The sequence below is a fragment of the Oculina patagonica genome, chromosome 3, assembly GCF_052425735.1.
Source record: "Oculina patagonica isolate OP01 chromosome 3, crgOcupat, whole genome shotgun sequence".
NCBI lineage: Eukaryota > Metazoa > Cnidaria > Anthozoa > Scleractinia > Oculinidae > Oculina > Oculina patagonica.
This window is the reverse complement of record NC_135760.1, coordinates 25,525,843-25,550,879: the sequence shown is the minus strand read 5'-3', so window position 1 is coordinate 25,550,879 and position 25,037 is coordinate 25,525,843. Positions and strand designations below refer to the sequence as shown.

Sequence of the window (25,037 nt, the reverse complement as noted above, 5' to 3'; positions counted from 1 at the left end):
CGGATATTTCATGCTAAACATGCTTATTAAGACTAAAGCATTTGAAAATTTCCCATTGGTAAGTTTTTTCTAGCTTTTAAACCTTGCGTGACCCGAGCCCGGCCGAGCGGGGCATCAGTCTGGTCACTGAGAAAAAAAAAAACCGCTTGCAGAGCAAGAACTGCGCAGCGCAGTTAATAAAATACCAGTAATAATAGCTCAATTTCGATATTTTAAAATTCAGCCTAAAATAATAGACAGATTACAACGAACCACAAACTCTATAGTTTAGTCCCCGGAGCCTCGTACTGAGGTCTATTGTTTTAGGGCTATTAAATTTTGTCTTCTACCACAGATATTATTATTCCAAGTGCTCTTGGATTGAAAAAAATATATATTTACCTTTTACTTTGTTCATTTGTACCACTTGGATTGTTTCCTTCACCAGCTGGAGTAAGTTTCCTGTACCCAGTACTGAATGCTACCAGATTTCTACAGGACCAAGCAACAACCACTTTGCCACAAAGATTGCTAAAACGAGACAGAACCAGTCATTAGCAGAACTAATGAATTGTGGAGTATAGCTAACTGTCGTGGGTCGTGGGTGGAAGTCGTGGGTCGTGGGTGTGGGTAAAGTCGTGGGTGTGGGTAAAAGTCGTGGGTAACCAAAAAAAAGTAAAAATAAATTGAAATTGAAAAATCGCTTTGTGTAAAGGAGATAAAATATGAGTATCGTATCTAAAGAAAACAATACGACAAACAGGTATTTATCTGATCATTGACAGACTTCTGTAAAGCAATTTGCATTGCCTCTTCCTCGTCGTCAACTTGGAATTTGAGCCAGCAGCTGTTGCTTAGGCGCGGTGGTGAAGTTCTCGGAGAATCTCGTTTCACTACATCCGCATACGAAATAGAAGAGTCGCTATCGGAATCCATTATCGATCGACCTAAATATACAAATCTGAAAAGGGTAATTCTCAGGATAACTCGCAGCACGTTGTTTTCTTCCGGATCGTCGGTCAAAAAGGCGAATGATTTAAGTTTTACTATCCTTTGTTCAGTTACCATGACGCCTTAAAAATACCGATATGAGCGTGCAGTGGCCGTGGGAAAGAATGTCAACCTCAAAAAAGGACAGACAGAGGAATTGGAACCTAGGAATCAGAGAAGCCGGTGCTCTGTAATAAAAGCCTAGCCCTACCTTTTAAAAGTAGCTTTGTTTTACAAAGAGAAATGTTTTCAGAGTGAAATAATGTTTTTTCTTGTGTCTGTTTTAATTTTCACCTCAAAAGAAATAAAAAAATATAAAGCTCTTTAAAGTCTTCCTCTCTTTTACGCCACCCCCTCACTCCCTCTCTAAAGGCCAATTTACACGGTACGACTTTGTCGCATGCAACATCCTTACGACAGGCCTACAACATGACTTAGGAGTTGTAGGTTTGATTTACACAACACAATTCGTGTCGTAAGCTTGTCGTAAGCATATCGCAAGCATGTCGCATGCAGCAAAATCGTACCGTGTAAATCGGCCTTAAGGGACGGACCATTATTTTGGAGAGGGGGGGGGGCGGGTAAAAATATTAAAAAAAAAAATGTTTGTCGGGCCTAGAAATCCTTAATAAACTGTTTGCAAACACGATATTTATAACAAAAAAAATAGTTTGCATTTCGAAAAAAAAAAAATGTTTGTAGAGGTGCAAACACTTAAAAAAATTGCAGAGAAAAAATTTCATATCCCCTTTCCAAGAAAAAACACTCCGTCCCTCATTAGCCTCGGTCGGGAAAATAGATTTTTCTGAATAAACCATCGTGGTCATTCAAAGGTATTATTTTTGGAATAAAACAGCTGTTATTCAAGACAAAATCAAGCTGCTAAAAAAATTTAAGCGGCGCTACTCTTGGCTGTGAACATGTCGATCAGATACAAAAATATAGCGCGCCTAGCCTAGCCTAGCCTGATTCAGGCTCTCTATAGTTACATTGACGAGAGCGAAGGAGTGGGCACTACATGTGCAGGGGCAAAATACAAGTCTTTGAACCGCTTAAACTTGACTTTACGAAGCAAAGGTATGGACGTTACGTTTCTTCTTTCCTTTAATCCCTAGTCTAACAACAACTGTACCAATTCTATTTCCAAAGTGCACACAGCGATTTTTCAATTTCAATTTTTATTTTTTTTTATTTTTATTTTTTGGTTACCCACGACTTTTACCCACACCCACGACTTTACCCACACCCACGACCCACGACTTCCACCCACGACCCACGACCCACAACAGTTAGCTATACTCTGAATTGTGTAACCTAGGATGCTCCTCAAAGGTTGTTGTGTTCCTTATGTCATTGCTTTCTAATAGTAATTGGACTGAGTGGAGTACAATTCAGAGAGTAATTGGGTGACTAATTTCAAAATCAGCCGAGCGGGCAGCGCGAGGACGATTTGAAATTACGAGCACAATTACTCTCTGAATTGTACAATACGAGGTCCAATTATTAATTAATCATATCAATAACGAGGTTAGGAAGTCTTTGAGAATCTTTTTTAGTGTGAAAAATAAATGATAAATTCAATTGGTTGTACAAACAGTGGGAAAACAGCAATAATTATAAAGATCCATTTAAATGCGCGTGATTGACGCGCGGATGGTGTAGGTGTCCAATTACACGATAAATAGGCGCTTGCAGAACCAATCAAAATCAAGAATTTTGTTATAGAAACAATTAACCCTGTAATCCCATGCAGCCACTTACACTACCAGAATGTTGGGAGGGGTGTCATATGCAGGGATTGACATTACATGGGGCGGTCAAGGGGTTATACACAACACATGAGTTGAGCAAAAATAGCACCCATATGACACATATAAACAGCTTAAATCTGGTCAAGATCTGTTACCACTATCTGTTATCTGTTAATATTGATCTACTACTCATAGATCATTTTATGGTATTAAACCAGATTTGACAAACGACATGAACTGTGAAGCCAAAGATTGACTGTTGTACACATTTCTCTCAGCTCAACCATCAATTAGAGGGTCCCCTCTAATTTATTTGTTTTAGGACTTGTTTTGTACTGTCAGCTCACCTAAATGATTTAGGGCCTATTTACATGGAAGGCCGGTGCCCCAGCTAAATGAGTTACCCGGCTAACCAAGCTACCCTGGGTGAGCCAACTTTTCATGTGTTTCTTTAAAAAACGCATCCAGGGCACTCTTAGTCTACTTGCTACTTGCTATTTGCTACATGCCCAGGCAGAAGGGCTGTGAATTCTGCATGTAAAAACGGGCTATGATCCATCCCTTCTATCGGGGTAATTTGGTTAGCCAGGGCACCCTCCCTCCATGTAAACAGGCCGTCAGTCCTGCTACTAGGTTTTTGAAAGGTAAATTCCAGGCAAACCAACAAATCATTTCAGTAAAGCTCATTTTCTTCAATAATTTATATTTAATATGTGGTTGGTGAAATGGTCTTTAAAAATTTAAGTGATTCGTGATTAAAAGAAAAATAGGCTCGTGATTCATGGTTGGGAACGTACAGTCTCTTGCCCAGTTTCCGGCCACTTTAGTTTGTAATCGCTATAGCTTCTCATTTATACACGGAAAGTTACTGATTTTTTGTTCAAAGACAGTTCATTTACTTACCTTAAAAATGTACAAAAATTGGCTTTGCACGACAAGTATTAAAGTGCCTATGAAGTAAAAACTTTTTTCTTTTTTGGCTTTTCCCGGCCGGGGCGCCTCTCGCCCGCCCCTCTCCGCGGCGGCCCGGGGCCGCCCCGTGAGCGGTTTTTTTTTTTTTTTTTTTCGCGGCCCGCCCTCCCCCTTTTCTTGGTTCACGCCTCGGTGGCTGAGTCGCGGAGGCGCCGCTGGGGAAACGCGCGCTACAAATAGATTCCGCGCGGCCCGTACGGTCTCAGCTGGTAGGTTGGTCTCCTGGGGCCGGTGCGCCCTTCGGACGTCGGCGCTTCAGGGGGCCGCTCGCCCCCCTCTCCCCTCCTGGTGTCTATGGTCCGGCGTGGGGGGCCCTCGTCACTGGGCTCAATCTAGAAAGCGCGGCGTATTCGTGCTAACTAAGAAAAGCATGAGATATTTTTACTTCATAGGCACTTTAAAGAAATTATGCCATTTTTTGCAGAACTAGTAAGTTGCCCAGTTTCCGGCCAGGTGGTCCAGTTTCCGGCCGTCGAACTAAAACACATTTTTCCCTTCAACCGCTCGACTTAAACCGACTTGTAAGTCCCTTGGCAAACGAAAAGTAAGTTTCAATATCAGTTTATTCGAATTTGCTTTCTCGCCTGCCGTTTTATGGAATATTTTCTCATCAATGACCCGTTACCTTTTCCTTCGCTTATTAGGATGCATTGGCAGTGTATACATATAAATGTTGTAGTTTATCACGCTATGCTTTCTTTAGCCGCTTTTGTACTCTTTGCTAGATTTCATTTTATAAATTTCTCGAGCAGGAGATACTAAAATTCAGTTATTTCACTTTTGAACAATGCTTTTGAACAATGTGCTACTTGGTGGCCGGAAACTGGCACAGCGAGTCCAAATCTTTGTTAAAACTCTGACTTCTGAAATTCCGAAACAGCTGAATTCTGGCTTGTGATGACAGAACCCCTAATCACTTTCATCTTTAATCTAAATTCTGTCAAAAAATTACGAAGCTTCTCGAAATGTTTCCTACGAAACGAGCTCTTTGTTTATGTACGGTAGCTTTGATGTGCAGTGAAAAGTGCAAAAATTAGTCGCCTAACGTTAACTCGCGTAGACAAAGCTCGACTTTACTCGTCCGTTTCTTGACCAAAAACCCTGCCGGAACCATCAATTTGTAGCAGAAATGTTCCTTTTTACTGTAGGAAAGCTTCGGTGGACAATAATAAAAGATAACTACGAAAATAACCGACGAATGTATTTTTTGGCCGGAAACTGGGCAACAGACTGTAGAGCTTGTAAGTATAATCTAAGTGCACTTGGAACCTACTTTCAGTGTGAAAGGTGAAAACGTACTCACTTGAACTTTACTTGGTTGGTGACCCTGGAAACATTCGTAGTTCAAAGAAGTCGAAGTACGTACACCGCCAAGTATGGTTTACACCACACTTGAGGACGCACTTGACCAATATAGGAAATGGAAGCCAAATGAAAGCGGCGTGCACCCGTGCAGCATTGTCAACGCGTTACTTTGTCATCAAGTGTGAAGCCAAGTTTTGTAAAATGCGACTTGAGATTTGAAACTAACTTAGCTTCTAGTGTGAAGCCAAGAATCGAATCATTGAAGTGACAACTGACAAGCTTTTATAGGGCACACGTGAATAAAATTTACATTGTTTATAACAAAAATTTAATTTCACAAAACCTCAAATGAACTAGAATATATTTTTGTATGATAAAGGCAACTTTACCTCTTAATCGGCCTTTCTGTTGACCACACAACGTTATAAATCAAATCCATTTTATCGCGCGGAAATGTTGTTCCTGTGTTCCGCCATATTGGATGAAGCACCGCTGACCCGTGAGACTGACGGGGCGTAACCGGAAGCAACCGGAAGTGTGTTTTCGCGGAATTCACAGGAAGTGAAGCATCTGAAAGACAAGAGAACAAACACGACCCAAATCAAAGTTGCAAGTTTAGTGCAAACATGTTTCGAAGATCCAGAGTTATTTTTGTTCGGAAGTTGTTATTTGTCTAGGGTTTCTAAACTATATCTGTTTAGTTTCACCGTTATAAAGCCAGTGTAGCCACCAAACTTCTTGTTGTTGACTGCGTTCCATAACACGATAGCCGACCTTTGTTCATCAAATTGCGACATAACAGACTCGCACGATCCGGCCCGCAAGATACTTCAAGAGATCCTTCTTGTGTTGTGATTTCATCATGGCTGCCGATTTAACTATCGCCGACGTCTACGAGGATGCTTCTCTCATCGGACAAGACATTGAGAAAATTATCGAGCACTTTGGACACGATACAATGACCGATTTGATGCCCAAAATCGTTCGTGTGCTCGAGAAACTTGAAATCGTTGTTGGTGAAAAGGAAAAGGACAAACTCGAGATTGCAGAGCTGAAACTAGAAAATGAAAGACTTTACTTGGATATAAAACGCGAGGCAAGTCAGCGGAGGAAATTAGACGAGGTAGGTTTTACTGCTAAAGAAATACTTATCACAAGCGCGTGCTTATGCGCCAAAAATGAACAATCGATGGCCATTTTGTAGGTTGCATGATCTTGTGACTTGTCGCACCATGCATAATTTGTTTATTTAAGGAAACGTGCTTCACCTTATTAGCTGTCACTTTTATTCAACACTAGAATAGACTACAATTCAATGGGATCAATCGGTAAAACACAAAATCGCGCCAGGGATGGTCTGGCGCACGAAGCAACAAGTTGTTTGGGTGAATTAATTATTCCCGTGCTTTCAATTAAGAGTGTACTGCACTTAAAAATATTGGCGCTTATGCGTTTTCTGTTGTAACATATTTAGAGTAACGTAGACGTCTAAGAAGCACTGATGCTACGTTATAAATGCTGAAACCAGCAGTTTCTCACGATCAATAACTTAAGTAGAAAATATTTGCCCCGATCTACGAACGATCTAATGCGCAAGTGAAACCTTGCATCATCATATTCAGAGTTGTTATGGCCTACCGGTTAGTTCGAAAGCGCTTTATCGCTAAGAGTGTTTTTCAGAAGTTCCGCATTTAAATTTAATTAGGCTCATGTGAAAATCACTGCTCTCTTGCTTCGTGGAGCAAACACAAAGGATTTAACCAATATTGCTAAAGATCAATTAAGCGTTTGTTGATATCATTATGCAAGTTGGCCATGGAGACTAAAGGAAATGAGAGGCACCGCGGTACTTGCTTTCTCCAATATCGAATCACTGCCTTGGGATTTAAAAACATTGTATTGCAAATTATTCTGAAGAGTTGGTGAAAGGATTTTTTTACTCCACACCTCTGCAACAATATAATTTGCTGGTGAGCTTTATAGTGGTAAACAACTCTGGCTGATTTCCAAAATGTGCCACCTCAGTGACTCTTGCTTTTGCTTAATTACTTGCTCTGTGCTGAATAATTTGTCTTATAATATTTCATGCCACAAAAGCTCTAATTATTAGCCCATGGGGCTTTACATGTATGTTTTTGGCAGGGGGGGGGGGGGTATTTCAAATCATGATCTTCTTTTACTTTAAATTTGTTACTATGCAAAACTAAAAAGATGATGGCATTCACTAGTACTATGTGATCCATTTGAATAAATGGGTCAAATAAATCTACAGAGTGCACATTGAACAAGTAAACACCCAATAATGTATTTCAATATTTTTTTCTTTTCTTTTAATTCATTATTAAACCTCTCTACAGCTGGTTCAGCTGAATCAATATTGTTATAAATTTTAGAAATGATCTTTCAAAAATTGTGGCTGGTTTAAGGAAAATAGAGGGTGTAGGTAATTCGACAACGTTCTGATGGACTGAGAGGTTTGAACTGAGGTGTTAAAGACTGCCTGAGTGTTCCAGAAAACCTATCTGCTCAAGGACACAATATTAGGAAGAAACATAGGCAGGCAATGCGTGTAGAGACCTGTGGAGGGATAGGCCACACATGCTTGCACTGCGTGCCTTAATGTATGCTATAATACATGTATTATTGCTTACTAATTTATCAGGGAATCAATCAACCGACCAAATAAAAAACCCCTCTTTCGATCGGTTTTTTTGAAGCACTGTACATCCAGATATTGGTTTCCTGTTATTAGGAGTATCACGCCAAAATTAAAAGTCTCAAAATCTAAGGGGGGCCCTAACTTGGCCCTCTCGATTCAAAATACTGACAATAGGTGTTTTAAAACATCTATATATTATGGCTGCTTTTTCTAAAGTCAGGAATGCTGAATCATCAACCAAGACCATTTTTTGGACTAATTTACCGTCGACTTCGATTTCAATTTATCTGCAATTTTGTTTTTGTTGATTGTAGCGTTTGCACATGCTCCGTATGTGTCAACTTGTCCCTGGTAGGTGAGGCAACAATAACCAAACTGTTTATATGGAGAAAAAGTTGGCTCACTCCCCAGGGTCACCCTACCTTCAACGCGAGTGACCCTCTACCAAGGGCCACCCTACCCCTCAAGCCAATTTTGCAATTTCTCATGTAAATGGCTCGCAGCTATTTATAAAGAAAAGTATGAAAAGCTGTCTCGCCCAGGGTGGCTCGGTATGGAGGGTAACCCTCCTACTACGGACAACTCTTCTCCATATAATAATAATAAAACTCCTTAGGGATATTACTCTGTGGCACTCTCCTGGTAGAAGGTTCCATAGAATTGTCCCTCTCTATGATATTGATAATATCATGAACTACTAACTCTTGTGAAAGTCAAAACCAAACTAAAATACTTCGTAAAGTCAACCTCCATTTAAATTATGTAGATAACTATACCCTCTGAACACTGTGAACATTTTTGTTATGAAAAGGTCTAGGAAAAATCACTGCTTCTTTCAATTAACATTGCTATTGCCGAATCTTCCAGGAGCTTTATCAGATCTCCTCAACTGGGGAAACAGACAATCTCAAATCCATGCTCATTAAGTTACAAGAAGAAAACAGAAGACTGAGAATGGAGTTTGAAGTGTCAGCTAATACTCAACCAGGTGAGAAATCAGTCTGCTTACTTTGACCTGCTTTTTATGTTGCTTATGACTATCAACATACCTCGCAATTACTTTCACGCGTACAATCCGTCATCTCAGAATTTTACTGTTGGCTTAAACACCGCATTATTTAAATCAGTCTTCTGGCATTGCAGCATAGGACAGCCGAAGGCACTTTGTTTCACTGATAAAAGGACATTAACCTTGTATTACAAAAGAACAACAATTGAGACTCTAACTTAAAAAAAAAAATGATTTTCGCTTTTTGCAAAATATATAATTTCGTTTTTTCTGTTATCTTTTCCTTCATGGGAAAGATAGAACCCACAAAAATGACCTGGTTTCCAATGTGTGGCTTCACAGCTCATTTGGTAGAACATCGCACCGGTATCGTGGAGATCACAGGTTCGAATCTAGCCTGCGTGGCCGGCATTCAAAGGGGAAGGAGAAGGGGAGTTCAAGCGCAATGTGCGAGGTGCGAGGAGAGAGCGCGAAGCGCGATCGGAGAAGGGGGGAAGCCCTGAATTTTTGTTCAGACTTCGATTCACGAACTGATTAAATTAGTGGGATCTTGTCATTGCTTCCTTAAAGGAAACCCTTCTGGCTCCATGCAGACACTGTGACATTTGATTCCGGTCATTTTAGATAGGTTCAGGCTTAAAAAGGAGTTTTTTTTGGTTTTGGCATAGTCTCCAGGCTTGAGCTAAAGATACCCCTTCCTTCCCCTGTTGTTAAAGAGATATTACAACGTTGAGATTTTTGGTTTGCAGCCACGGCTTATATTAGCGCGCCTGGTGATGCAGAGTTGATGCACAAGATGAAAGAGACCATTGACAATCAAAGAGACACTATACGAAGTAAAAACATGGAGATCGACAGCTTACGAAATGATTTGCAAGCGGTATGTTGCTTTCTTAATTTGTGCGTGTGACTAACCACTCGGCCACGCTGCCACCGTAACATGACCATAGCGTAGCATGACCGTTGGTAAAGAACTCTGATCAACTAGTTACTGTTGCAATTAATAAGACTTACGGTCAAAGTGTCAGCCGACGTGTTGGCCAACACACCACCGACGCATCGGCCGATACTACCGACGCACCGACAAAGGCTACGAACGCCGACATCTAATAAGGATAAGACTGAAAAGATTCGTAATTTTTTGTAACAGACTGGTGTTTGAATAGTAAGGCTATCAAATGGTTGGAAGATTTCACACTTCCTTTGTTCCTTTTAGGTGGAGGAGCAAATTGAGCGACTTACCACCATCAACGAGAGTGTAAGAAAAACCCTGGGCGCCAGCAAAGCACGAATACACACCTTAGCCAAAGAGAAAGCTGAGCTGCAAACAGAACTGCGTGCACTCAGACGCATAAAGGACGATACACCAGTGGAAACCGACGAAAGTGAGGAAGAGGATGCTGAGGATTTAGAAGGTTTCATGGATAGCTACAATGAACCGCAAGAACAGAACAGCGAAGAAGAAGAAGAAGAAGGCGAAGAAGTTGACGAGGAAACAGTGCAAAATTCTGGAGAAAATACCGAAGAAGTCGTTGCTATAAGCAACGGGAAACCTCCACCAAAACCACCGCGAGTTAAGGGGGAAGGTGAAGAAAACGCGGACGTGTTAAACAATAATGAAAGTAATGTCGGCGATGATGAGGCAAAGACGAAAGCGGATATGAAAGAAAACGAACTAAATGTGAAACAGAATGGGAAGGACGAGGAAGAAGCGAATGATGATGACTGGCAAATTGTTGGTCGGACAAGAACAAATGCGTACACCAGAGAAAAGTCGGAAGAGGAGAGAAAAGAAAAACGCGCTGAAAATCAAAAGCGAGGGGAGAAGGAGAATAAAGATCCAAACCGGCCGCGTTACACAAAGGCAGAGATGTTGGAGATTTTAACTGAAAGGAACAACTTAAAGGAAAAAGTGTTTGCGTTACAGGACGAGCTTAAAATCTACAAACCGGGGTAAGTTTTGAGTGTATCGAGTCCAGATAGCGCTGGACTAGCAGCGCACACTAGCGCTTGTACTTTTATTAACGCTTCTATATACGTTTGTAGGGCGTTATTATTTTTTTTTTTTCTGAGCTTTGTGAATATTACGCTTTTCGTCTAGTTATAGGCTTTGTATCCATTATCCAAGAAGAGATCGTGGAAGCAAGCCTGGCTTGGACAGCGCGCGGCGGAATGACGTCATATTTTATATGTACAATCTCTAGCCGTGCAAAATGACGTAACATGTGCATGCTTGAATTTATTTTCTGCAGATATAACGTCAAAAGTTATCAATACCGTGAATAAGTAGATGAAAAAAACACTGAAGTAAGGTTTTCGTCTTTTCATTTCCAAGATATGCTGAAGAGGACGAATATGGTCATTCAAAAATTTCTTCACCCGGCAGAAGGGCGTCAAGGCGAGAAGAATCCGGGATATCAAGAATGTAAGTTGGTATTCACGAACACTTATCGAAGCTATGCCTCACCCACCCCTCCCATAAAGCCAATGCATACATTCTGTCCAGTATTTTATTATAGGAAATTAACGCTCGTGAAAATTAAGGTATTTGAATATAACGCGACTTAAATTAACGCGAATACTCCTGAATAAAAGAAATTAACGTGAAAGAGGAGGTATGTTTTAAAATGAAGGAAATTTACGCGACTATAACACAAGGAAGTGCAGTTTTTGGTGACGACGACAACATAATTTGTTTCAACATTGAATTTTTTAGGTCGAGATCATAGAAAGTCGATGTGTCAGATGTCGAACTGCCCTTCTGAAAGCGGGCATGAATTAGAAATATCGTAAACAATATATCATATACTATATTATATTGCAAAAGATCGAATACAGTCTGCAGAATTTCCGATAGAGCGTTAATTTCCTATAATAAGGTAATACAGGGACATCAAAGATGTTACGATTAACGGAAATAATATAAAACATGGCTGGTTATTAAGATAGAATGGGGAAGATTTTGACCGAACAACGATAATCCGCCATCGCGACAAAGACCCTGTAGGTTGCCTTCAATCTGTTATTTATTCACTTCCAATTTGTTTTCTCCTTCAGTTTCAGCATATTCACTCGAAAAGGGGACCATCATTAAATCTTCAAACGAAGCTTACAATAACATGAAATACTTAAGTATTGTCACCTCAAAGAGTCAACATAAAATGGTTTTCAATGCATTTGACTGAACAGTCACCAAGAAAGCAAGAAGAAACAACAAATGTCGTGAAAGTGTTGGACAGTAGTTTTCGTAGAAGCAAGTGCAAGCACCGAAATTCACACGAAGTACGTCTTAGAAACCTCGCTGGCCCAGGAACGATATCGCGGGCTCTTCTCTATAAGACTAACGGCAAAGTAATGTAAATCTTGTTCCCGTTTTCAAGGCTTTATCATTATTCGTCCATAACCCACTACAGAGATTTCTATATTAGTATTTAACAACACAGAGTAACTATCATTAGATAACTCGCTATTCAGACGCGAAGAACAAGGGCTATTTTTTGACAAATCCTCGTTGATCTCCGATTGAGGAAACAGCACGAGCACTCCGAAGTTTGTCACGTGACCAAATTGTTACCAGATTATTCACGTTGCTTAGCAACGGTTTGCCGAAAACCGCGGCCTCACTCATTCTCGCGCAGACAGGAGATTGACCCCAAAAATGGGTCTTAACTAGTTTTATACTAAAAAATAATCAGAAACTTTCAAAGGCATGTTACTGTACAGTTTCAAGAACATTTTCCAATCTGGTTAGTTATTAAATTGGTTGTTGATTTTGCAACTGAAAAGAGGCAATAGAGCATTATTATTTTCTTAAACGTTCTTAGTGATTTTTACAATAAAAGAATATAGTTTTATACGGCTGAGAAAGCTTAACTGCTTAGTCTATATTTCTAATTATTAAACGCATGATATTTTCTAAGAGCTACAAAGTACGGATTGTGCACGAGATCTTAATAATTTACTTGATTTGTATCAAAGGTAGTTTTGTAATAAAACAATTGGACAAAACATTGCATTGGTTAAAACGTGTTTACTCTGACTTCTTCCTATGGGTAGTTCTGGCTTAGCCTGCGAATACAACCGCCATTCATTCGCTCCGCTACTAAGTGCGAATGAGAGGCGTCCGTATTCGCAGGCTAGTAGTGGCCTGGTGTATGAAAGACATCTAAACGCTCACGATTTTTGGACTCGTTGCGCATTTTTTCTCAATTGCATGACGAGCCCAACGAGGGTCTGCAGGAGGCTAGCGTGGAATTGGCATTTGGCTTCAACGACGAGAATTTTATTGGTTTATATTTGTGAAGATTAGCCAACCAGCACTACCCAAAGAAAAATCCATTGCTTTAAGAAAGAAGAAAGAATCATGATAAAAAAGGTGGGAGGCCTGGGATAGACTGCAGAAGAGTCTTATCTTCCAAAAAATTGTGTAGTGATGAGACCATTCTCGTCTCCAGAGGCCGCGATCCTTCTGGTCAGCACCAGGGATCCATAGGTACTTCATATATGGTCATTATAATGTATTAAGAATAAAAATCAGCGATAATAAATGACGTTTCACCGTTATTAGAATTATAATGTACCCTGATAATGTTGTTGTGGTGTACTGACTGTACTGAATATCAGTTGCTTGATTGACTTTGCGTTCTTTGCCTGCTTTCCCTATATGTTTAGTTTTCTTTACTTTAGTTCCTTTGCTTCCTTGATGTACTTTGCTTACTTGGGGTACTTTGCTTACTTGTACTTGAAGAAAAGTCGTGCCAAAATTTGAAGTCGTGCTAAAAACAAAAAGTGGTGCCAAAAAAATAAGAGTTGTGCGAAGCAATTTAGAAGTAGTTTTATAAAAATATAAGTCTTGAAAGGAAAATTTGACGAGGAGAAATGAGTGGCCCTTGCTGAGCTACACCATACCCCCCCCCCCCCCCCCCCCTCCGTTTCCTTATAAGTAGATCTGAAACGGTGCCCTTCTCGGAAAATGTTCTCTCTTTTTATAATTGCCCCACAGTTTAGATGCACGCCCCTTTGCTGTGCATGGAGCCGAACAGTTGTCTCGGGAGTATAACCCTCTGTCCCTGAGCGATGTTTTACCCAGCTTTTATATAAAAGTTTGACACTGCTGCCCAGGCTGAAACAATATACCTCTCCATTTGAGAGCCTCTCTATGGGTATCCAAGGTCCTCGTTTTCTTCGTAATTTTTTGCAAATCTTCGTTTTTTTAGGCAGATCTTCGTTTTTCGGTTTAAACGTTTACAGCGTTAACTCCGTGTAATTCGCAGTTTTTGGTTTCGCGGCAGTGACTGTAGACCACTGCTGTTGAATTTAAATCATGAAATGTGGTCAAATGCCAAAATTCAGAAAATTAAAGATATTTTCTGTAGTATATATAGTTACGAGTTTTGACAGTTTTATATCTGTGTGCAGTTTGATCACGCGATTCGCTTCAATCTTGAGATCTTAGTTTTTTTCCGCTACGGCGATCTTCACGTCCTAGATTTCTTTGAAAATACCCATGAGACGCTCTTTTGACCCCCTTCAGTAGGCGAGGAAACGCCTAAATACGTATTAGCATTTCACTAAAAATGAAATGGTAAGAGGTAAAACATGTAGTAAATTTGAAAACTCATCTTACTTTTTCCGGTTTGGCACTGTACATACTCCATACCAATACGGCGTTTACGGTCACAGAAAATGGAGCTTTCCAAAAACAGCCGCCAGAAAGGGGGAATTTGAAAGCAGCGCTTGGTATTGTCGGTAGTGTAGGGTGAAAGGTGAAGGAAAACGGAGCTTTCCGAAAACGCAGACGTCAAAAAGTCATTTGATCTCTGTCAAAAACGAATCTGCGATTGTGGATTGCAAGGTTGCGTACGATGTAGCGTTCGTTTATAAATTTATCCGGATCATTGTGGAAGGAAAACATTTTATCCGTTTTCAAAGGCAAAAATTAAACTCCTTTTCCAAATTTATTCGAAACAGTGTAGACGTAATATATCAAACACGAGAGGCAGTGTTTCATCGGGATATCCAAACACCGAAAAGAGAGTTGAAAATACGACGCGCAGCGGAGTATTTTTGACGAAATTCGAGGTGTTTGGATAGCCGATGAAACACTGTCTCGAGTGTTTGATATATCTTCTCAATCGAAACAAAAAGTACGGAGTAAACGGAGAAATAAAATCGTAAAAATCTATGCTAATTAAGATCGGGTTTCCAAACCACCGTCCAGGTTATAGTTTTCTTTGTTTTAACTTGATGAATTATTAATGAGTTTGAGAAGGTGTTTTAGAATATAACCAGTGTATACGCTCGTTTTTTTTTGTACAGAGCATGGTCAACCATTTTTTACTTGTTAAACTATAGAATGCATAAAAAAAAAAACAATTCCCTGCAATCACACAGAGACGAACTCACTCTTTAATTGCCGCTTTCTGTGTGTTAGCGAAGTACTAGTGTTGAGCGAAGAACAATTATTCTAGCTTGAAAACAATAGCAAAGTTGTTTGCAACAACGCCTGAATGTTTGTATTGTTCTGGAGATGCTGCATGATGGAATTTCCCTGTTTTTCAAGCGTGTGCAGTATATGCTAATGTGCTTTTATGCAAAGTTTTTAATTATTTGCTGGTTGCGCTTCGACTTGTCACGTTTCGATAAAGTTTACGACTTCAAACTGATCAGCTTTCTAAGTCTAAACTTAGTTGGCTTACTGCGTGAAAATGGCTGAGAGTTCACTGAAACAGGACACAAAAGTATACATGGGCTTAAACCGCTGTTTCCAGCCAAGAAAATGAGTACAAACAAGGTTATGTTGGCTTTCACGCGTGTAAATGTGCAAGGAGAGGTCTGGAAGCAAAGACAGCAAGGTTAGTCGGTTTATTTTCGCTTAATACTGGACTACTGGTCAATAAGTTCTTTAAATAAGCAAGCTATCAATTTTACATGTATGTAAGCTCGAAGTCGTGATAAAGGAGGCACAATTTCAAAACATTTAATGATATCACTACAGCTACGTCCGCTACAAGAGGCTTAATCAGCAGTGACAAAATTTACTTTGGAATGAATACGATGCGTATGGCTTTTTTAATCCAGTAAAATGTTTTTACCTCATTTATCGATATTCCAGTTAATTTTTTTCCACAAAACAAATTAGAAATTTAGTTATAACCCTCGTTTCAAGCTTCGTTTTTCGTGATGCAGTTCTTTGTCAACTTTAATTTTTCCAAGTAAACCGCGCTCTTAAGCTTTTCTCAATTGTATATGTCAGGTCATATGTTGGTTTCAACTTGCATGAATACTTTAGAAGGGCCTCCAAAGACTAGTCATAATTTAGTTGTCATCAACTAAAATTGTTGCAGCAACTGTTGAAAACCGCGCAAATGAAATTCGCCGTATCGCAACGTTTTGAAGAAGAACGCAGAAAACAATAGGAAGCACGGCAGGTCAGTGAAATAGGGTTAGGTTGTTTGGCTGTTCCTGGTTCATGCAACACTCTTCCTAGATATTTGGTAAAATCACCGAAGGTGTTCTTCGGCTGCGTTTTTTGGACTCGATGATTATATTTAATTATATGAAAACCACTTGGTTTACAAGAGAGTCGACGAGAGTCCAAAATTCCTGATCACCAGTATCCCATACAAGGGTTTGTGTGCACTTGTGGAATCCAAACTTTCCACCGGCTTGCTAACCGCTCTAGGTGAAAGTTCTCAAGTTCCTAAAAGATAACCAGTTTTCTACCGGCCATTTAATTTCAGTTGGAGTTCTCTTGTTCGTTCACTGTCCGACCAGCAATACAAGTCGATCTTCGCATTCTTATTGTTTTTTTAGTCGTAAGCTCGACAAGTCAGTGAAATAGGTTTAGGTCGTTTGGCTCTTCCTAGTTCATGCAATTCTCTTCCTGGATATTTGGTAAAATCACCGAAGGTGTTCTTTGGCTGCGATTTTGAGGCTCGATGATTTTATATAGTTTATGAAAACCGTCTGGTTTACTTGAGAGTCGATGAGAGTCCAAAATTCCTGATCACCAGTATCCCATGCAAGGGTTTGTGTGCACCTGTGTCGATCCAAATGCCACGTTCATGTTGATCACTTGCAATAAAAATTTAAAGTTCTTTAAAGATTAGTTTTCTCTAGGTCGATTCGATTTTCATTTGCGTTTTCATTTCCGTTGTTTTTTTCACATGATTGCTTAATTCGTCAACTGACCAGCACTACAAGTCGATCTTCGCATTCTTGTTGCTGTTAAGTCGTGAGCACGGCAGGTCAGTGAAATACGGTTTGGTGGTTTGGCACTTCCTGGTTCATGCAACACTCTTCCTGGATATTTGGTAAAATCACCGAAGGTGTTCTTCGGCTGCGTTTTTTGGGCTCGGTGATTATATTCAATTATATGAAAACCATTTGGTTTACAAGAGAGTCGATGAGAGTCCAAAATTCCTGATCATCAGTATCCCATACAAGGGTTTGTGTGCACTTGTGGAATCCAAACTTTCCACCGGCTTGTTAACCGTTTTAGGTAAAAGTTCTCAAGTTCCTAAAAGATAACCAGTTTTCTACCGGCCATTTAATTTCAGTTGGAGTTCTCTTGTTCGTTCACTGTCCAACCAGCAATACAAGTCGATCTTTGCATTCTCCTTGTTTTTTTTAGTCGTAAGCTCGACAAGTCAGTGAAATAGGTTAAGGTCGTTTGGCTCTTCCTAGTTCATGCAATTCTCTTCCTGGATATTTGGTAAAATCACCGAAGGTGTTCTTCGGCTGCGATTTTGGGGCTCGATGATTTTATATAGTTTATGAAAACCGTCTGGTTTACTTGAGAGTCGATGAGAGTCCAAAATTCCTGATCACCAGTATCCCATGCAAGGGTTTGTGTGCACCTGTGTCGATCCAAATGCCACGTTCATGTTGATCACTTGCAATAAAAGTTTCAAGTTCTTTAAAGATAAGTTTTCTCTAGGCCGATTCGATGTCCATTTGCGTTTTCATTTCCGTTGTTTTTTTCACATGATTGCTTAATTCGTCAACTGACCAGCACTACAAGTCGATCTTCGCATTCTCCTTGCTGTTTAGTCGTGAGCACGGCAGGTCAGTGAAATAGGGTTAGGTGGTTTGGCTCTTCCTGGTTCATGCAATACTCTTCCTGGATATTTGGTAAAATCACCGAAGGTGTTCTTCGGCTGCGTTTTTTGGGCTCGATGATTATATTTAATTATATGAAAACCACTTGGTTTACCAGAGAGTCGATGAGAGTCCAAAATTCCTGATCACCAGTATCTTATGCAAGGGTTTGTGTGCACTTGTGGAATCCAAATTATACCCAGTAATGTCGATCGCTTCAGGGGAAAGTTCTCAAGTTCCTAAAAGATAACAAGTTTTCTATCGGCCATTTAATTTCAGTTGGAGTTGTCTTGTTCGTTCATTGTCCGGCTAGCAGTACAAGTCGATCCTCGCATTCTCCTTGTTTTTTTCATTCGTAAGCTCGGCAGGTCAGTGAAATAGGGTTAGGTGGTTTGGCTCTTCCTGGTTCATGCAACACTCTTCCTGGATATTTGGTAAAATCACCGAAGGTTCTCTTCGGCTGCGATTTTTGGGCTCAATGATTATAGTTCTATAAAAACCGCTTGGTTTAAATGAGAGTCGATGAGAGTCCAACTGTCCTGATCACCAGTATTTCATGCAAGGGTTTGTGTGCACCTGTTTCAGCCAAAGTTCAAGGTTTTGTTGACCGCTTAACGTAAACGCCCTCAACCTTAAAAAAGATTGCAATTTTTCCCTAGGCCATTTTGATTTCCGTCGGAGTTCTCATTTCTGTTGGTATTTCATACGATTGATTCGTCATCTGACCAGCACTACAAGTCGATCTTCGCATTCTCCTTGTTTTTTAGCCGTAAGCACAGCAGGTCAGTGAAATAAGGCTAGTTGGTAGGTGGTTTAGCTGTTCCTGGTTCATGCAACACTCTTCCTGGATATTTGGTAAAATCACCGAAGGTTCTCTTCGGCTGTGATTTTTGGGCTCGATGATTATGTTTAATTATATAAAAACCGCTTGGTTTAAATGAGAGTCGATGAGAGTCCAATTTTCCTGATCACCAGTATTCCATGCAAGGGTTTGTGTGCACCTGTTTCAGCCAATGTTCAAGGTTTTATTGACCGCCTCACGTAAACGTCCTGAAGCTTCAAAAATATTACAATTTTTTCCCTAGGCCATTTTGAATTCCGCCGGAGTTCTCATTTCAGTTTGTATTCCATGCGATAACTTGATTCGTCATCTGACCAGCAGTACAAGTCGATCTTCGCATTCTCCTTTTCTTTTTAGTCGTAACTGAGCACGGCAGGCCAGTGAAATAGTGTTTTTTTTTTCAATTAGGTGATTTGGCTCTTCCCGGCTCATGCAACCCTCGTTGTGGATATTTGGTAAAATCACCAAAGGTTCTCTTCGGCTGCGTTTTTTGGGCTCGATGATTATAGTTTTATGAAAACCGCTTGGTTTAAATGAGAGTCGATGAGTGTCCAAAATTCCTGATCACCAGTATCCTATGCAAGGGTTTGTGTGCACCTGTTTGATCCAAATTTTTCAGTCACATTGACCGCTACAGATGAAAGTTTTCAAGTTGCTCAAAGATAACTCGTTTTCTCTGTGCCATTTTAATTTCTATCCGAAACCTCTTTTCAGTATTACGTGTTTACTTGATTCGTCAACTGACCAGCAATACAAGTCGATCTCCATCTTTTTACTTCTTAGTAATGAAAAAACAGGCATTCAAACTGTTCTTCAGTGTTGTTTAACAAATAACAACGGATTTTCTCCTGGTTGAATTGTTGCGTCATTTTTTTTTCTGAAAACAGCAACAGTAGCGTGATATACATTAGTTAATTACTTGAGATACATTTCATGTACAAAAGACGAATTTTTGTGACAACCTTTTGTAGAATTAAGTGAATTTAATTGAACCAAAACTGTACTTAATTATATACTGTTTCTAACAATCTTTGTTTTTTTTTGTGTAATAACAACCATGGTAATGAGAATCACGAGGCAAACAAGATTGTCCTGTCTGGAAATGGAGTCACTGTTTCAAATCTCTGGTATGTTGGACCTTCCACGATGAAATTATAAATGTTTGTGTCTTTACCAGATGCTTTGTTATATCTTTTGGCAGTTTGTATTTCGAATTCAGTAACTTACAATGAGGTTTCGATACAGGGATGACATCAAGAGTTTTAACATTTACCATCATAACGGTCACATTATGCTATATTATCTTTTTTTCTTCTTTCTTCTTCAAAGCATAATAATGGTAATAAAGTTGTTTTTGTATCTCAACTAATACATCGATGATAATTAAATTTGAAATTTTATTAATTCCGTTTGACCTGAAGGTGTTTTCCTGCTGCAAGATGGAAGAGCAAGGGTGCAACTTTTTTTAGATGTCTTTTAAACCATCTACTGATCTTAACATTTGCAGGTAGGAGTCATTGTCATTTGTTAACAGCAACATTAATTATTCAGAGAATGGCCTTATTTTAGTTGAATATGATGGTGTCCTTGTACATTATTAATCGATGATTATATTTGGTATATGAAAACCACTTGGTTTACATGGGAGTTGATGACAGTCCAAACTTCCTGATCACCACTGGTATCCTATGCAAGAGTTTGTTTTCACCTATTTGACCCAAATTTCACAGTCATGTTGACCGCTTTAGGTGAAAGTTCTTCAGTTGCCAAAAGATAACAAGTTTTCCTCGGCCATTTTGATATTCGTTGGAGTTCTTTTGTCCATTGGTATTTCACGTGATTACTTGATTCGACAAATGACCAGCAGTACAAGTCGATCTTCGCATTCTCCTTGTTTTTTTTTAGTCGTAAGCACAGCAGTGAAATAGGGTTAGGTTGGTTGGCTGTTTGTGGTTCATGCAACACTCTTCGTGGATATTTGGTAAAATCACCGAAGGTTCTCTTCGGCTGCGATTTTTGGGCTCGATGATTATAGTTTTATAAAAACCGCTTGGTTTAAATGAGAGTCGATGAGAGTCCAATTTTCCTGATCACCAGTATCCATGCAAGGGTTTGTGTGCAACTGTTTCAGCCAAAGCTCAAGGTTTTGTTGACTGCTTCACGTAAACGTCCTCAAGCTTCAAAAAGATTACAATTTTTTCCCTAGGCCATTTTGATTTCCGTCGGAGTTCTTTTTTCCGTTAGTATTTCATGCGATAACTTGATTCGTCATCTGACCACCAGTACAAGTCGATCTTCGCATTCTTTTTGTTTTTTAGTCGTAAGCACGGCAGGTCAGTGAAAAAGGGTTAGGTGGTTTGGCTGTTCCTGGTTCATGCAAGCCTCGTTGTGGATATTTGGTAAAATCACCGAAGGTTCTCTTCGGCTGCGTTTTTGGGGCTCGATGATTATAGTTTTATAAAAACCGCTTGGTTTAAATGAGAGTCGATGAGAGTCCAAAATGCCTGATCACCAGTATCCCATGCAAGGGTGTATGTGCACCTGTTTAAGCCAAATTTCCCAGTCATGTTGAAAGCTTTAGGTGAAAGTTTTCAAGTTCCTAAAAGATAACAAATTTCCTCTCGGCTATTTTGATTTCCGTCGGAGTTCTCGTTTCCGTTGTTATTCAACGCGATTAGTTGATTTGTCAACTGACCAACAATACAAGTCGATCTCCGTCTTTTAAATTCTCAATTAAAAACAGGCATTTAAACTGTTCTTTAGCGTTGTTTAACAAATGACAACGACTTTACTCCTGGTTGAATTGATATTGTAGATGAACTTTAATGACAAGCTTTAGTACAAAGTGAATTTAACTGAACCAAAACTGTTCTTAATTATACTGTTTCTAACAATCTCTATTTTTGTGTAATAACAACCATGGTAATGAGAATCACGAAGCAAACAAGATTGTCCTGTCTGGAAATGGAGTCACTGTTTAAACTGGTATGTTGGTTCTTCTAAGACGAAATTATAAGTATTTGTTGTCATTACCAGATACTTTGTTGTATAATTTGTATTTCAGTAACTTACAATGAGGTTTACAGTGATGACATCAAGAGTTTAATGTTACAATCATTACAGTCCCATTATGCTATATTATCTCAACTAATGCATTGAAGATAATTAAATTGGAATTTTTTTAACTATGTTTGACCTGAAGGTGTTTTCCTGCTGCAAGATGAAAGAGGAAGGGTGCAATTTTTTTGAGATTTCTTCAGTTTAAACCATCTACTGATATTAACGCTTGCAGGTAGGAGTCATTGTCATTTGTTAAGAGCAACATTAATTATTCAGAGAATGGCTTTATTTTAGTTGATTATGATGGTGTCCTTGTACATTATTAATCGATGATTATATTTGGTATATGAAAACCACTTGGTTTACATGGCAGTTGATGACAGTCCAAACTTCCTGATCACCACTGGTATCCCATGCAAGAGTTTGTTTTCACCTATTTGACCCAAATTTCACAGTCATGTTGACCGCTTCAGTTAAAAGTTCTTCAGTTGCCAAAAGATAACAAGTTTTCTCTCGGCCATTTTGATATTCGTTGGAGTTCTTTTGTCCATTGGTATTTCACGTGATTACTTGATTCGACAAATGACCAGCAGTACAAGTCGATCTTCGCATTCTCCTTGTTTTTTTTTTTTAGTTGTAAGCACAGCAGTCAAATAGGGTTAGGTTGGTTGGCTGTTCGTGGTTCATGCAACACTCTTCGTGGATATTTGGTAAAATCACCGAAGGTTCTCTTCGGCTGCGATTTTTGGGCTCGATGATTATAGTTTTATAAAAACCGATTGGTTTAAATGAGAGTCGATGAGAGTCCAATTTTCCTGATCACCAGTATCCATGCAAGGGTTTGTGTGCACCTGTTTCAGCCAGCAGGAGGGCATTTTGCGTGCGCATGCGTCGATATGGGCTAGTGCGCACGACAGAGAAGTTCTGCTATCGATTGTTTACATATTTTTCACAATTTATGGCCTAATTTTCAGCTCAAAATGAAAGGTGTTTTAAGTTTTATTTGCTGTATACGATACTAAGAGTCCTTGCTTTATCTTCTGACAACAACAAGCATACTTTGGTGTCGGCGTGCCGTTTATCTGATCGACTTTGGCTATGTGTATTAAACATTGCGCGTAGACAAAATGGCGACCGAATGTCGAGAACCTAAATACCTTGCCCATGTTTTTAATAGCTAGGAGATCTAAACGGACAAAGCGCTACGGCTACTTAGTATTAAAATATAAAACAGCAGTTTTAACTATACGATGTTATAATCAAGTATCCCGGGTTTGAGCGAATGGTCATGATTTTGTTCAGATTTTTCATAAAACTGCAATTTCATCGTTCTCACGATGCAAAAATCTCAAAATCTAACCTTGATCTCCAGCGTCTACCGATGATATATGGAGCCTGAAGTACTTGAACTATCGTCTAATGCTGCGAAGGTAGCGTTAAAAAATAGTCTATTGTGGTAATTTTAAGCTTTCTTTAACGTACGTTCTCGCTGGTTTATTCTAACAGAGAAACTATCGTTAGTGATTATTTCCTTAAACTTAAGCATTGGTCAAAATAACTTCACATTTCGATGTACCACAATTATTCCGTCGAACAAGAAAAGAATTACTGAGATCGGTCTAAATTTTAAAGTGTTATGGTAATTCTTTGCTGGTAGACTATTTGTTTACATTTTACTATGTTAATTAGTACATTTTTGGCTCCTTTATCAAAATCTAGCCTTGATCACCAGTCAAAAAATAGCATGAAACGAACAAGCGATATATATATTTTTCAGAAACGTTCTAATAACTGCTGCATAAAATGTCTTAAGAAATAATTTTTAACTATAAACAATGTTATTTTCAAATTTTCATTCAACGTTTGTTTCTTTAAGATTGATGTTCGTTCTGTTATAACGACTCGTTTTACTTCTGTGTCGCTTAAATGTGATTTAAAGAACTGCAGTTCTTGTTCCAGGAAACCCTGTTTGCAAGTCGAGGGCAAGTTGGCTTTGCTTTGGAGTCATCAGTGAGCTGTATTATCATGTGCAGAACACCCAAACATGTCTTTCCCCTCAGGGAAAACCCTTTTCTTTGGTGGCCGTCCCTTTAGGAAAAAAATCTCCCGACAAGCTATAATATTGCTCGCACTCTGCCTGTATTACAGCAATTGATTTGATGTGAAGTTTTGATCCTAATATATCACACTCCAGCACACGAATAAATGTTTTCCTCTTTTTACGGCCTGTTTGATTTTTGTCGGTGAAGGCTTTCCTACCTGTCCCACATATTTTCCCATTATTTGCAACAACGATCCCGAAGCAGGCCAGAAAATCTGCTTTATAAGAGCCTTGCCACACACAAAACACTTTTTCTCAGCGAAATTTACGTCTATATTAAAATATGTGACGATAAACAGTACAAAAAACAAAGTTTGAATCTTCCGCGCCATTTTTATTCCCAAGATCACGCGGTCTTTGTACAGCGGTTGCACGCATGCGCCCGCAAAATGCCCTCCTGCTGTTTCAGCCAAAGTTCAAGGTTTTGTTGACTACTTCACGTAAACGTCCTCAAGCTTTAAAAAGATTACAATTTTTTCCCTAGGCCATTTTGATTTCCGTCGGAGTTCTCATTTCCGTTAGTATTTCATGCGATAACTTGATTCGTCATCTGACCACCAGTACAAGTCGATCTTCGCATTCTTTTTGTTTTTTAGTCGTAAGCACGGCAAGTCAGTGAAAAGGGTTAGGTGGTTTGGCTGTTCCTGGTTCATGCAACCCTCGTTGTGGATATTTGGTAAAATCACCGAAGGTTCTCTTCGGTTGCTTTTTTGGGGCTCGATGATTATAGATTTATAAAAACCGCTTGGTTTAAATGAGAGTCGATGAGAGTCCAAAATTCTTGATCACCAGTATCCCATGCAAGGGTTTGTGTGTACCTGTTTAAGCCAAATTTCCCAGTCATGTTGAAAGCCTTAGGTGAAAGTTTTCAAGTTCCTTAAAGATAACAAATTTCCTCTCGGCTATTTTGATTTCCGTCGAAGTTCTCTTTTCCGTTGTTATTCAACGCGATTAGTTGATTTGTCAACTGACCAGCAATACAAGTCGATCTCCGTCTTTTAAATTCTCAATTAAAAACAGGCATTTAAACTGTTCTTTAGTGTTGTTTAACAAATGACAACGACTTTACTCCTGGTTGAATTGTTGAATTGTAGATGAACTTTAATGACAAGCTTTAGTAGAAAGTGAATTTAACTGAACCAAAACTGTTCTTAATTATATACTGTTTCTAACAATCTCTATTTTTGTGTAATATATAACAACCATGGTTATGAGAATCGCGAGGCAAACAAGATTGTCCTGTCTGGAAATGGAGTCACTGTTTAAAA

At 39.3% G+C, this 25,037-nt stretch overlaps 2 protein-coding genes across 3 annotated transcripts in view; one reads left to right on the top strand and one right to left on the bottom strand.

Annotated features, from left to right (window-relative positions):
- Positions 1-5,573, bottom strand: part of LOC144647249 (mediator of RNA polymerase II transcription subunit 16-like) — a 31,000-nt gene extending 25,427 nt beyond the window's left edge. For both annotated transcript variants that reach the window (XM_078507019.1, XM_078507020.1), the window contains exons 1-2: positions 5,387-5,573; positions 382-510 (exon numbers count right to left, since the gene is read on the bottom strand). In XM_078507019.1, the coding sequence (XP_078363145.1) occupies positions 382-510; positions 5,387-5,436 (179 nt within the window). In that variant the 5' untranslated portion in view covers positions 5,437-5,573. The remainder of the gene's footprint in view (positions 1-381; positions 511-5,386) is intronic.
- Positions 5,565-12,678, top strand: LOC144647267 (RILP-like protein 1). The gene is made up of 6 exons (XM_078507044.1): positions 5,565-6,120; positions 8,524-8,644; positions 9,415-9,545; positions 9,882-10,618; positions 11,001-11,090; positions 11,723-12,678. Exons 1-6 carry the CDS (start codon positions 5,860-5,862, stop codon positions 11,757-11,759), a joined length of 1,377 nt encoding a protein of 458 aa, XP_078363170.1. The 5' UTR covers positions 5,565-5,859; the 3' UTR covers positions 11,760-12,678.
- The last annotated feature ends 12,359 nt before the right edge of the window (positions 12,679-25,037 follow it).